This window comes from Diachasma alloeum, unplaced genomic scaffold, assembly GCF_001412515.2.
Source record: "Diachasma alloeum isolate Michigan unplaced genomic scaffold, Dall2.0 Dall_scaffold_00422, whole genome shotgun sequence".
NCBI classification, from domain to species: Eukaryota; Metazoa; Arthropoda; class Insecta; order Hymenoptera; family Braconidae; genus Diachasma; species Diachasma alloeum.
In genome coordinates this window covers 306,931-321,423 of record NW_021680561.1, presented here as the reverse complement: position 1 = coordinate 321,423, position 14,493 = coordinate 306,931, and the positions used below count along the sequence as shown (strand labels likewise).

Here is a 14,493-nt window from a genome sequence, read left to right as displayed (position 1 = left end):
TCAGTGCACAGTGTCGCACACATCAGATGTCGCAATCGCTCCCGAATATTCAGACGTGTGGCTCTCGCCACTCGGGGGACATCACCACCTCATCGTGTATATATTCATGCCGACTCATCCGTATATATTCATTCCGACAATAAACTATTACTAGTTTGCAACCGTTACCTCGCGTAGTAGATTCGATACCTTCCCGACCTACCATCACACAGAATCCTACAACAGGGGGCCTATTCTCGAAATATTTCCATGCACGGAAGTGGCGTCGTACACGAATTGCGTATAGGAATCATATAGGCGTTCCGTCAACGGAGTCGATTCCGCGCACGGAAATATTTCGAGACTAGGCCCCCAGGACGTTATCGGCAGCATACGAAATTTCTTCAAGGATAAGACGGGCGACAAGTTAATGTCAGAGGTTTCTTTTTGTTGAGGAAATGTGTTTCTGTGGCAAGTTATTCAAAAAATTTGGTCGAAATAACAGAGGTTATAGGACCCGGAATGTTGTAACAAATTTCAGTGAGAGTTTCACGTTTTCAATTTCAATATCAAGCAGGGGTTCGAACATATCCGATAGAAAGCATGTGAGCGTTACTTTTTACGTTATTCGTCTTTTTCTTTTCTTTTTTTATTCCTACCAATTCTATTAGTGCACTGATAGAAAGGATTAGTTACTGTTAATGGATTTGGTTGGAGGCTAGGGTCTATTCGATCTCACCTAATGTTCATTTGTTCATAATTAACAAATGCATATTTGAAGAGCCTTGTTTGCCTCAACTTTCACCTTTTAAGTGAACCATTCGTTAACTATTAACAAATATTTATTTCATCATATTAAAGTCTACCATTCGTTAGTAGTTAAAGAATCTCGTTTGGAATAAATGCATCATTCTTTCTATCAGTGTAGTAAGCTTCCGAATGGATCCGTAGCAAATCCTGTGACAGGCATACAACCGCAACCACATTTTATAGAGAGATATTTAACCTGTTGATGAAATAGATTTATATAAAAGGTTAACCCTAGATTGGTTACCTTTTTTCTTTAATTGCCATGGTTTGGCTGACCGGAAACATTAAAAAAATGACTTTTTGAATTGAAGTATCTAAATAGCTATTTTTGACACTGCTACTCTGTGAACAGAGTAGTGAACTACATGCCGAAAAATACCTTTTTGTACTGCTTCTCACGATTTATCGTCTGGGAATTGATATTACATACTTCCCAAACTCGAAAACTTGAAAATCACTACATAAAAATCTTGTCCTGGGCTGCTGCGGTGGCTTTTTTTTACTCGTGTAAGTAGCCGAAGGCGAGTGAAAAACCCCATCGCAGCAGCCCGGAAAAATACAATTTCTTTACAATGTCCGTAAACAGTGTTTGACGGACACGAAGGTTGGACAGGTTGGAAGGAGGACATGATGGCTCATGACCTCTAGAGCCATCCTGAAAAGTTCTTGAAGGTATGTGCATGTGTGCGTGCGTGTGTGTGCGTTTCTATATATGTGAATGAAATGTCCAACGATTTCTTCTGAATAAATAAACCCATTCAACTTTTTTTCCATCGATCCGGCTTTATCAACTTTGAACTGATTAATTTATGAACACGATCACCTCCGCGATTTCCTACCTATTGACATAAAACATGTCAAACAATTTGAAAAATGTTTTTTTTTTCAGAAATTCCACGATTTAAGCAAGAAAAATGATGAGATTTGAATTTTTTCTTTTGGGATCGATGGATCCTCGTGCAGTTCGAACCTATTATATCGAATGTTCGGTAAGACCGTCTCAGCGTTTGTGTAATTATTCACATGAAATTTTCACATGAAATTTGAAAAAAGGGGATCGGCCGGGAATGTACCGGTGCAACCTGTAATGGGTCCCACTTCCACCAACCCCTACCGGTCGCACTCCAGTCCGGGAGCGAACGGAGCTAGCGACCGGCTTTTGATTTTTTTCCCCATGTAAAAACAAAATTGTCCGTTACGCAACGTTGCTGGGAATTCGCTAAATCCGCCCGGACTATGTAGAGTGAATTCAGAAACGGTGAGGCCTAAATGATGCATCCAATTATACGAACTCCAACAAATTGAAGCGGGAGATCTCGTATACTAAAGAAATCTCATTTTGTATACATAAATAGTACAGAGAACGGGAAAAACATCGAAAATTTTGAGACCGGATTAGTCTATGGTGCGTGGTGGATTACCTCAAATCATTCATCATAGAATTTTGCCTTTTTATCAAATTAGCGCAGCCAGAGCTTTCCAACTCAATTATTGGCGAAAATATTGAAGTTTAATTTTTTTCCGTTCTAAACCCTTTTTTTCAATGGTAATTACGAGTCACGAAGAACGATAAACAAAAAATTTGAACCTATAGATTTCGTCGGAAATTTTCTCAGCATTTTGAAAAAAGTATTGATTTCTACGTATTTTGGCATATAAAATTCACACGGAGAGAATATGCAGAAGCGGAAGTAATCTGGCGATTGCAAGACTTTTCCCGATGATTCCGACGAAGGGTGTCCCTCGCGTGAAAAAATTGGGAAAAATCCGATTTCACATTCATATCAATAAAGAATTTTCGAAAGGATCCGATTATACAGACTGTTCAGAAAATTTTTCGCGTTTAATCGGGGAAATCCCGACAATTTTCGGAACTCTCCTCAATCAATTGTAGTAAACTTCTAATGGTGTAATATGGACATGACTGTTGGAAGAAGCGAATTAGGAGAGTGTAACTGTATCAAATGAAATTTGTAGAAAAATTATTTTTCCTACAAAAAAAACCTTTTTTTTTAAAAAAAAAAAACTTTTTATTTCAACTTTAAAATGGTCCATTTAGCCCAAAACCCCCCTCATTTCCAATTCCTGTAGCCTCGAGATGATTTAATTTCGACGCATAGAGTAATGTCTTACATTTCGCAATCATTTTACCGGTTTTCTTGAAGTTTTACCATAGATTCGATTCTGTTGAAATGTCGTAATATTGACGGTGAAAAAAATACATTTTATTATGCGCCGAAGGATAATCACGAAGTTCACTCATCTTATGAACTCCCCCGGCAACATACCGGTGGTGCACCAGATCTGATCCGTATCTTTTTTCTCCGTCTATTTCGGTGATGAGCGACTTCACAAAGGAGTAACTTTTGTATCACTGATAATATAATTAACAGCGTTCTTTAGTATTTTTTCAAAATCCATCTCATTGCCAGAATAATTCTATATTATTTTCAACAACAGTCTTCTGACGTGTCTTGCTGAAAGTAATGAGTCTTCTAACGTAAATATAAAACTCGAAAAAAATTCAGAAACTCCTACCTGAAAAGCATCCTGATCATGTTCAGCATTGATCAATCCGAACTGCTCACTGTTATTATTATTCAACCAATTACTGGACCTGCGCCTAGTGCCTTGATATCGTGGGTCATTGGTTTGACTTCCTCTCCTGCAATAAGCATCTCGGTATTCGGGTTGGAGGGTCATGTGACCTTCAGGACGAAGTGTCGGAGGCATTCGGAGGGACTCGACCTTAGGAACGTGACCGTAGGGCACGTATTGGGCTCGCACTTCACTCGTGGATGTGTGGGAACGTAAATCTGAGACTAGACGTTTGTCGAATCCGGAAGAACCGATTGGCGGACGCATGGAAATGGGGGGTTTTCTATACACTAGACGGTCTTGGTCAAGGTATTTTGATTTATACTCTGGATCCCGGTCTATCTTTGTGCGGAAGCGAGCTGAACCAGAAGATGAGTGCACTTTGGAACCGTCTGCGCGACCTATCTCATCTTCGGGTTTCAGCAGTTTAGGACGTTCTCTGGGAAAATCGCGGTAGGCATCTTTGTACTCCGGAGTCTCCATAGGCGGGTGCTTGAGGTCAGACAGTTTAGAGACAAGGAGATTCATGTCTTCTTCCTTCTTCTGATGATTCTCCGGGTCTAGAAGTTCTTCGCCGGGGTCAGAAATTGTAGCGTTGGGGGGAACGACAGTCCCCCGGGGGTCAACAAATTGTTGAGTGTTCTCGGTGGCTTGTGAAAAGTTACCTACGGACTTCAGATGCGTCTCTGGAAGCATTGGTGATCGTTTTTCTGGAATTTGGGATGAAAAAAATTAAAATATCTTGGCGTTGAATATAAACCTCCAAAAGTCGTTTGTATACGAGAAAATTTTGTATTCACACAGAAAACGCTGTGCAGATTATCTGCACACTTATGCGGATAATCTGCATAGTTATGCGGGATTCACACATAAGCCGAAGTCACTCTCTTATGTGCAAATCATGCATAAATAGTGCGTGAATCATGCATAGTTATGCGGATAATCCGCATAACTATGCATGAAGTACACAATTTTTATGCGGATTATCTGCACATCTATGCGTACTTTCCGCACAGATTTGGTATGATTTACACATAAGGGCGAAATTTTGATGAGGATACGTCTATGTTTTCGTTATGAGGAGTCGTTTTGTGAAATTGAGCTTACAGGTCTAGATTTTTCTAGAAAATTCAAGGGACTTCAGGGAGTTTCTAGAAATTTCGAGAGAATTCAAGGAGTTTCTAGAAAATTCTAAAATGTTCAAGAAATTTTTAAAAAATTCAAGAAAATGCATGGAGTTTCTAGAAATTTCGAGGGAATTCAAGGAGTTTTGAGAAATTTCGAGGGAATCAAGAAATTTCTAGAAAATTCGAGGAAATTCAAAGAGTTTCTAGAAATTACGTTGAAATTCTAGGAGTTTCTAAAAATTCCGAGGGAATTGAGAAGCTTCTACAAATTTCGAGGAAATTCAGGAATTCTTAGAATATTTTAGGGAATGCAAGGAGTTTTTAGAAATTACGAGAAAATTTAAGGAGTTTCTAGAAAATTCAAGGAAATGCAAGAAGATTCTAGAAATTTCGAGAAAAATCAGGGAGTTTCTGGAAGATTTAAGTGAATTCAAGGAGTTTCGAGAAACTCTGAAGAAATTTCCGGAATTGCTAAAAAATTGAATGAAATTCTTAGGTGTTCTGGAAATTTGAATAAAATTTGAGTTTTCCAAAATAATCGAGGAATTTCTAAAGTTTTAAACAACATTCAGAAAAAAAAATTTTAAGGGGAGACTGCGGTGAAATTTGAAAGTCTCGACTCGGCCTCAACAGCCATTGGATGACTTTTGATATATGAAGGGATATATAAAACAGTGAGAAAAATTTCGGCCTCGAACCGTTTTGCCCCGTATATCCACCAAAAACGTCATTTTTCACGTTTTTAGCTTAAAAAGGCTCCTTGGACCACAGTTTTCATCCGATTACAACTTTTTTTTTTTAATGTTCGTTATACTCCAACGAAAAAACCCAAGTATCCGTTTTACTTTATATTTATTAGATGATGAGAAAATGTTTTTTTTACTTTTTATTTTTTTTCCTCTTTTTAGCAAATGCTAAAATTCGTTGTTTTCCCCCCATTTTTTTTGTTATAATATTTCGATTACGTATGATTACAACGTGGAATAACGAAAAACAACTAGTTTTAGCATTTGCTAAAAAGAGGAAAAAAAAATAGAAACTAAAAAAATCATTTTCTCATTATCTGATAAATATAAAGCAAAACGGATACTTGGGTTTGTTCGTTGGAGTATACCAAACTTTAAAAAAAAAAAAAGTTGAAATCGGATGAAAACTGTGGTACAAGGGGCATTTCTAAGCTAAAAACGTGAAAAACGACGTTTTTGATGGATATACGCAGAAAATGAATTCTTACTTTTCCAAGTTTCACCAATGTTCTCATTTAAACCATTAAAATGCAACCTGAGAAATAACTCTCATACCACTCAGGAGAAAAAAATTAGCGAAAAAATCCCCGTAATTGACTTTTTTGACCTTGCGTTTTTATGTGGAACTGCATCAATAGAATATTTTCTATTTAACAATTCAAAAGAACTGTCTAGCAAATTTGCGAGGATTTTCTACTAAATTTGTTCGTACGTACTTATTTTCTTCAACTTATTTACCTTTTATAGGGGAGGCTGAGACAAACTGAAACTTAGCTACCCACAGCGTGATGAAGAGTTGAAACTAATACAACAAACAGCGCTCTTTCACTTTCCTCTACTGTTCTATTTTGTCCCATTATCCCCTTAAATTATTGATTTAGAATTTACAATTTTTTCTGGTTTTCTCTATGAAATTCCGAATTGTTAAAGTCACAATTCGTTAAAGTTTCGGTGAGTACTGGCTTTTTTTTCTGCGGAACTCTTATGGGCGAAACATGCATAAATAGTGCAGATAATCTGTAATTGNTTGTGTGTTGAAAATGAAAAAATCGTATTGGTCAAAGGAGTTTGATATGAGAGACAGAAGAGTGGTTAAAACGGGGTAAACAGTATGAGCAGAGAAAGTGGTCCCTGTATCGCTCACCTAAGGAATAACGATAATTTTTGCATCCCAAACCATGATTTTGCATAAAAATTATGATCGCATAGCATTCTTTGACTATTCAGCTAGATATTTAAAAGTCTTGGATCTTCAATTCTTATTTCAATTCCGATAAATTATCAAAAAATGCAGATAGGAGCCGAGTGAGCGGTACTGGCCGCATGCAGCTAATACTGCTGAATCTGATTTCTATATCGCTCAGTACCTAACCTGTAGTCAATAGCTGTCAGAAGAAAAAAATCTCCGATGTTGGATGATTCAATAAAATGAATGAAATTCAAACTTTATTTGAATTCCAAAATGTGAAATTGGTATTTCAGTCATTATTCCATGTTTTTTTTGAAGGAATAATAAAATATTACGACGCGATTTCGTTTGGACGTTTCAGTCTCTTTTAGAACAAGTTATACATTTGAATATTTATTTATTGTAACCATCCGAACGAGTCACCTATCCTCGTAAACAATGTATTGACGACTTATATCAAATGTCACAGCCATTCTTATTTTCAAATGCTTCTTTCATGATTCGAAAATATCTCTTAAAATGAAATTTTAAGAGGAAACTAATTATGTTGTACTTGCGTGATTTTTTCCGTTAACAAACAATTGCATATGTGAGCTGTCAAGTACTGAGCCGTATTGAAGCTATATTAGCCACACTGGCTAAGCGGTATTGGCGACATCGCCCGAATTAAAGAAGACATTCTCTAATTATTAATTAAAAGATGAAAAAAAGTAGATTTCAATATGAAATGATTTGGAAAAGAATTACAAAACAATGGATGATAACTTCATGTGATGATATAGTACATTACATGCCCGAGCCTTAGAAAACAGATCACCGTCCCCCACGTGTAAGATTGCCTTCCGAGCCGAAGGCGAGGATGGCAAGCACGTGGGGGAGGGTGATATGTTTTCCATGGCGAGATGTGTATATTAATTTTTAGGTCCCGTGACACGAAAATGCTATTATCATAGTGAAAAATCTTACGTACTAGCTGTGTTGCCAGATATTATGGCGACAAGTCGCCGCATCTGGCGACTATGATATTTGTGAATCAATTTCGGAAAAAATTGAGGAATGCCCGAGCGAGGTTTCAACTTGCGACATTCAGATTGCCGGTCTGGTGCTCTACCTACTGAGCTACCGGGAGTTCCGTCACTTTCCGTCGAATTTGATTCACTTTAACGTCGGATGACCCACCGCCGCCCTTCTAACGGCATTTTTCTAATTAATTTTGATTTATTTCAATATTTTTCAATTGACTGTGTTGGCAGATATTTTGGCGACAAGTCGCCGCATCTGGCAACTATGCGTACTAGTGCAGAAAAATCACATCGTATAGCCCTAATCATGCTGGGGTGCTAGTCGTGACATTTACAGCGCTGAAAAAACGAAAATTTCCATGAGAATTACATGCTGATAGTAGAGTGCTCAGATTGAGTAAGAGACAGTGTGGAACGCATAAGTGGTTGTGGAGAAAATCAGGTGCGCGGTTTTAACTACTGAGCGATACAGACATCATCACCCCTAGTATGAAACTTGATTACTATACAACTGTTTTTATTAATATTTCGTTGCTTAAGATTAATACCCTAGTAAAAATTTTGACTGGTGGGGTGACTTTGCCTGCCGGGGTGACAGTGGATGGGCGAACGTCGCTGGTGCATATCGAACTTTGCTCACTAGGCCACATCGCGGCGAGCTCCCCCGCTCGTGTCGAACTTTGCTCTTTCGAACGCATGGGGGCGAGCTTTCGTTAGACCCTATTGTTTTTTTTCAGTCATGTGGAGATAGGGGAGAAGGTATGGAATGAGTGAAGAGTAGAAAAAGAGATATTTACCACAAGTACCAATGACAGTAAGTATTTTTTTTTGCACATCATCGGTTGATTACCATATTAAAACTATTCCTGATGCAGATGAATACATACACGGAGAGAAATATTCAATAAAAATTACTTATCTTTTCCGTAATTCTGGAGCGAAATATGGTTGTAGGAAATTTTACGGAACTGTAATTTTTATCTGAATCTCCTGTGAAAAATTACGATACCGTCTCTAAAATTTCCTGAGTCGATTCCGTAATCGGTAAACGAATTGTGCGTTCCGTAATTTTTACTGAATATTTCTCTCCGTGTACTGGGAGAGTTTGTTCATCTGGGGATAGAGGAAAATATCCATGCAGTGGTGCATGCAAATGTGCACATTCGTGACGAGATCCAACTGCAGTTTAATGTGGATAGCGTAGACCTATTTAAATCAACCTCAATAGGATTCTCCTGTCTATTATGCAGAATTTTTCACCGACACAGTATTTGTGAAGCTTTTCCAGTTGCAATCTTTTTTTTTATTGTTATTTTACTTCACTTTGACCCGGTTGCATATATTGCGATGATGATCAAGACTTTAAATAGCTAGATCTCACCATTCTACCCAACCGGGATTTGATCTCGGAACCTTGCGCACGTGAGGCAACGACCTTACCCACTGCGCCAGGCCGTCGGCCAGTTACAATCTATAGTGAAAAATCATAGCCAAGCATTTTTGCTCATTTTTACCAACTTAACAGCGTATTTCTAGCTCATAAACCGAAAGTAGTTTCTGAAGTGCAGTCGTAATCCCAAGCTCGCCCACAGACTCGCCCGTGCGCCAGAAGCAAGCTCCTACAGTACCTACGGGGTGTGCACGCCCAGACGTCCTTACGGTTCGTCGCCCCGACACCTACTGTCACCCAGAAAGATCCGGGGCAACAGCAAATCGATTTATAATTTAATACTAGGATACGAATAAGATGGGAACTCAGGGAAGATGGGCATTGGGGAATACCTTGTAAGATTGCGCGCAAAATATTCCCAGAGCACCCATCTTGTTTCATTTGTCACACTTCTCTAATCCAACGACGATATCGTTGGTATTTTTAGGGTGCAGCCTGCCTCATTACTCTTTTTTTCAATTTAGAAAATTTTCTTCTAGATGGATAGTTTAGACAATTACCTTGATACGCAGGTTGCCGAAAAACATCAGTATACTCAGGCAAATAAGTAGTCTCCCCTTCAAGCTTTAAATGCGCACCCTGTCTCAGAATTTCGGGTCTTCTGGCACCAATAAAAGGCACATACTGCTCATGACTCTCAGTGGAAGTTTCCTGCTGACCCTCGAGCTTGAGATGCGTCGGCACGCGAACGAGCTCGGGTCGACTGACGTTGAACCACTCGATGAATTTCTCACACTGTTCCGTGACAGTTCGCATGTCACCTTCCATTCGAAGTGAGGTAGGTCTCCGGGCCAATTCAGGACGATGCACACCCTCGTATGTTCTATAGTTTGAGTACTCCGTTGCCGCGTAAAAATCACCTCCAGTTTTTAAACTTGTTCCCCTGTCATGCGAAGGACAAAAACAAACGCGAATGATTAAATTCTTGATTGAATCGCTGTAATTCATGTCATGTTCTACTTTTTTAAAATTATCTCAACAATGGTTGATTTCAGAAGATGTCGGGAAATATTTTTTAGAGAATTTTGTGACCTACAAAGAAGACCTCTGAATATTTTGATTTAAAATCACTCATTACCAAGGTAATGGCATAATGAAAAGAAACGTGTCATGTGTCTTGCATTTTTTACACACAATCATTACCGAAATCATCATCAATTAGAATAAATCATGTTTTAAGCATTCTCAATCTTTCTTGTACATTAGAAAGTATATAGGATGCAAGTGAAACAATTTGAAGGGTTTGATGAGAATGAAAAAAAAAGTAGAGAACTATTGTTGTTTATGTAAAGACCTATTATTGGAGGCGTGCTAAACCTCCCCAGTCATTGTTTCCATATGAGGTATTCCATGCCAAATCAGTCAATCACTGACCTTTACCCTCTTGGAAATTAATGGCGATTTTCCTACGATTGGGGGGGTTGCAAAACTATCCCTCAAATTTTTTCAGATTTTTTCGGCAGCCCAGTTCAGAGATATGATTTTTTTTACATTTTTCTGTTTTTTCCAATAACTCGAGTTCTATTTGTCCAATTTTCATTTATTAAGCGTCAAAATTTTTCATTTTATACCGCCTATACGAGTATATCCAGTAAATATTTTTTTTCGATTCCTACATGCTCATAATAACGAATTTTCGAAAAAAAAGCTGAAAAAATTGAATTCTGCAAATTATGTCGCTTTTGATTTGTTTCATTTTTTTCAGTAATTCTTATAATCAAAACAAGTATTTTGAGCCGTCATACAAGTTGGGGATCTTACTGGGTCTATTTTATTTTTAATTTTAAAAACACCTCAAAACGAGTTCGATCATGTATCGAAACAATATACAATATATTTAATATTGAAAAAATATATAATATACAGTTAGATTCACTTCATACTGTCTATAATCAAACTCAATCAACGCCATTTTGGGGTGTTTTGACCAAAATTGCGGAATTTCGAAAAGAAAAAATTGAAAATAAAATAGATCCAGGAGACTCTTCAACTTGTATGACGGCTCAAAATACTTGTTTTGATTATAAGAATTACTGAAAAAAATGAAACAAATAAAAAATGACAGAATTTGCAAAATTCAACTTTTTCAACTCGTGTTTTCGAAAATTCGTTATTATGAGCATCTAGGAATCGAAAAAAAATATTTGCTTTAAATACTCGTATAGGCGGTAAAAAATGAAAAATTTGACGCTTAATAAATCAAAATCGGACAATTAGAAATCGAGTTATTGGGAAAAAAAACAGAAAAATATTTTTAAAAAATATCTTCGAACTGGGTTGCCGAAAGAATCTGAAAAAATTTGAGAGATAGTTTTTCAAACCCCCCCCCCCCCCCTCCAATTGTAGAAAAAATTGCCATTAATTTGCAAGAAGGTAAGGGTCAGCAGTTGACTCATTTGGCGTGGAATACCTCATACGTTTCTATACGAATAGCTTTAAGATTCTCTTGGAGGGTTTGCTGGGGGTACTAATATCGGATCTTGGTGGTGGGAATGCGCTTGTGACAGAGATTTAGAATATGGACCAGTTTATTAAGGTCGAAAGTTGTTGTTAATTTTGTGAGTCTGTCTGTGATGGGTTTTATTTGGGTGCGTTCGTAGAGGGTATTCAAGGGGTTGTGAAGTGGGTCTCAATCTTATTTGCCTCACTTTCTAATAAGTGCCGGTCGACCAGGAACATGCCCAGGTATGATCGAGGCGTCATCTTCAGTCTCCATAGGTTCACCATCCGCCTTGATCCTTGCTAAAACCTCAGCATCCACTTCACTATCACCGATATTCCTTCTCACCAGAGAGTCCTCACTAGTCACCCTGAACGCCCTTCTGTACTCCGTGACCAGGTTCTCCAGGGCATCTTCATAGTGCTCAGTGCCCAGAGTATCCGGCCGATTCTGCACCCGTCTGCGCCGGTACCGCGCAAGTTCATCAACGGTCAGCTGGTACACACTCGGCCATGGTAACTGATCCCTAGACTTAGCTTTGCGCTCTTTGAATCTCGTTCGCGCTACCTCGGAGTCTGAGCAGGACTTTTGCGGACTCCTAAATAAGGATCTTCGCCTAGAATTTATTGAATCGATTCCAGTAATGAACTAATGAAACAACAAGAAGATAAGAAAATAGTAGTTTTTAAAGGAAGTTGGCCATTATTGAAAAGTTAGTCATTTGGGGTAACAAACGGAATTCATTCGAAATTTGAAATTAAAATTGTGTACCTAAACGAAGAAAAAAATATCCGAAAAATGACCGGACTCGCAAATTTAAACTATGTTAAAATGGATTTATCGAGAACAATTTATCACGAAGGGTAGGGAAAGATACTCCTAATAGGATGCTTCCCTCCGAAAACATTTATTTTTTACGAACATCTGCGAAAAATTTCCCGTACCTCACGTCAAAATCCGAGAGAGTCAGACTTCTTTCACAAAATCTATTAAATATTACCAGTGCCAAGGAGGAATATAACTAGCATCATAAAATAAATACTGGGGTTTTTATTTTCACTGTAATAGGGGAGGGTGGGGTAAAACGGACACTCGACTTTTTTAAAATTATTCCTACCTCAGAAACAAGGTATGAAGCTCAGTTTAGGCTCGTCACAAAGGGAAAGAATTGTTCTTTGTATTGAAAAAAAAATTAAATTTTATCAACATTTCAACCCCTTATTAACATTTTAAAAAAAGTCAAAAGTATCCGTTTTACCCCAACCTCCCCTATACATATCTGAGGATGTTTGCCAAATCGGCAAAGGATTTTTATCATGCTGAAGCCTGATTTTTTCGGTGCTGAGAGATTGAGTCCACTTTACCATCTATGTCACTGTAATTTTTATGTGGATTTATACAGAAAAGTTCTCGTGTCTCTTCTTTTCCTAGTGGTCAAATACTTTCTTGAAATGCATCCTTGATAAAGCTGTAAAATTAGTGATAGCGCGCGAGGGCCCATTCATTTGTGAAATCACGGTGTCACTCGGGACTGAAATCCATATGAAATCAGTTGAAATCAAGTGAAATCAGTGATATCCTGGGATTTCATCGACTTCAGGTGATTTCAATTGAAATCACTTGCAATCGGGCAAATCTCATGAAATCATGAAATCAGAAACTCATCAACATCGATAATCGCTATTTTCTGAGAATCTGCCATACGACGTTGGATGTTTTGACTGCGGTAGAAATAGATATTTTATCCAATGAATGAAAAATATATATGTATTTGATTCTCATGGCTTTACCTTGATGGTTTCATTCCTACATTTACCCCCCTTGTAACTCATGCACTGTTAGAAAATTACTCTTGAAATTTCAAGTGAAAAAGAGTGAAATTTTTAACAATGATAAAGTTACATGGAATTACTGTAGAATTCGTTATTGACGAATCAGTTGATTTATTGAATATTAAAGTAATTCTCGATTTTCAGTTCGATACGGCATTGAAAAACTTGAAAATTTTGAAAATTGAGGCAATAACTTCTCTGAATTTTCAATCTATTGAAAATTGAATTGTGATGAATGTGATGTGATGTTCAATTTTCCCGATGAGTTTGGAAATTCAAGCTTTTACTTAAAAATCAATGATTCATTACCATGAAAAACCCATTTTTCTTGACTTTTCAAGATGAATGAGAAATTTAGTGAACATTTTCATTTGAAATTGAATTCAAACTCACAACATTGAAAATTCAGATGACATTGTGACTGAAATTTCAAGAAATTTCTAACAATGTGTTTAAGCCTTCTTGCATTGATATGCTGCATTTCTTTCACTTCGAGTTTTATCCCTATTCTTCCCTCTTCCGCAAATAGATGAAATCAAAAATTTGAAATCTTCTGAAATCGCGAAATTACTAAAAAAAATCCCAGGCAATCACATGAAATCAATGATTGTATAAAATAATGGAAATCTCCTTGAAATCACGTGAAATCAGCAATCACTGTGTCACCAGATTTCCAAATGAATTGGTCCCTCGACGCCGCGAGACGAGACGAGAAATCGCATTGTCTCGTTTCCTCTCGTCGATCGTAGATGATTCCTTGTCTCGTCTCGTCTTGTAATGCCTCTCGTCTCGTTTTTATCGTCTCTCACGGCATCACTATGTACAATAGAATTTGCCCCGTTGAGGAAGGGAGTAAAATGATCAAAGAGCCCAACGATCATCAATTGAATAGGCGAACAAAATGACTCCCCTTTGACTTTCTGATTCGTTGATGAATTCAAGTTGACTTCAAGCCAGTGAAAGATGCAACTTAGAAGTCTTCGGTTAATGAAAATAGGGCTACCTCAAAAAGTAATGTCTATGTGAGTATCTCAAAAGTACGTCAAGGTGTCTAACGGACATTACAGAAAAACGTTTTACCTCGACGTAAGGAGCAAAATGAATTAGGGCCAAATTTTTTTTGGGTATCCTATTGTACCAAGAGTTGCTCAATGGCTATCCCACGTACGAAAAAACGAATGGGCCGAGCTTGGCCCAAGCCCGGTGGCCGGCCTGCCGAACTTCGGGACCCGTTCCTCAACCGGGACCGCGCCGGACTTGGTTGAAACCTGGAATGATAACATCGGGCCAGGTCTGGGCG

General features: G+C 37.9%; 1 protein-coding gene across 1 annotated transcript in view; it reads right to left on the bottom strand.

The window, feature by feature from the left end:
- The window catches only part of LOC107042137, a 44,949-nt gene that overhangs the window by 3,472 nt on the left and 26,984 nt on the right, over positions 1 to 14,493 (bottom strand). The window contains exons 2-4 of the mRNA XM_015263039.1: positions 11,570 to 11,977; positions 9,422 to 9,804; positions 3,328 to 4,097 (exon numbers count right to left, since the gene is read on the bottom strand). Coding sequence (XP_015118525.1) covers positions 3,328 to 4,097; positions 9,422 to 9,804; positions 11,570 to 11,977 — 1,561 coding nt within the window. The remainder of the gene's footprint in view (positions 1 to 3,327; positions 4,098 to 9,421; positions 9,805 to 11,569; positions 11,978 to 14,493) is intronic.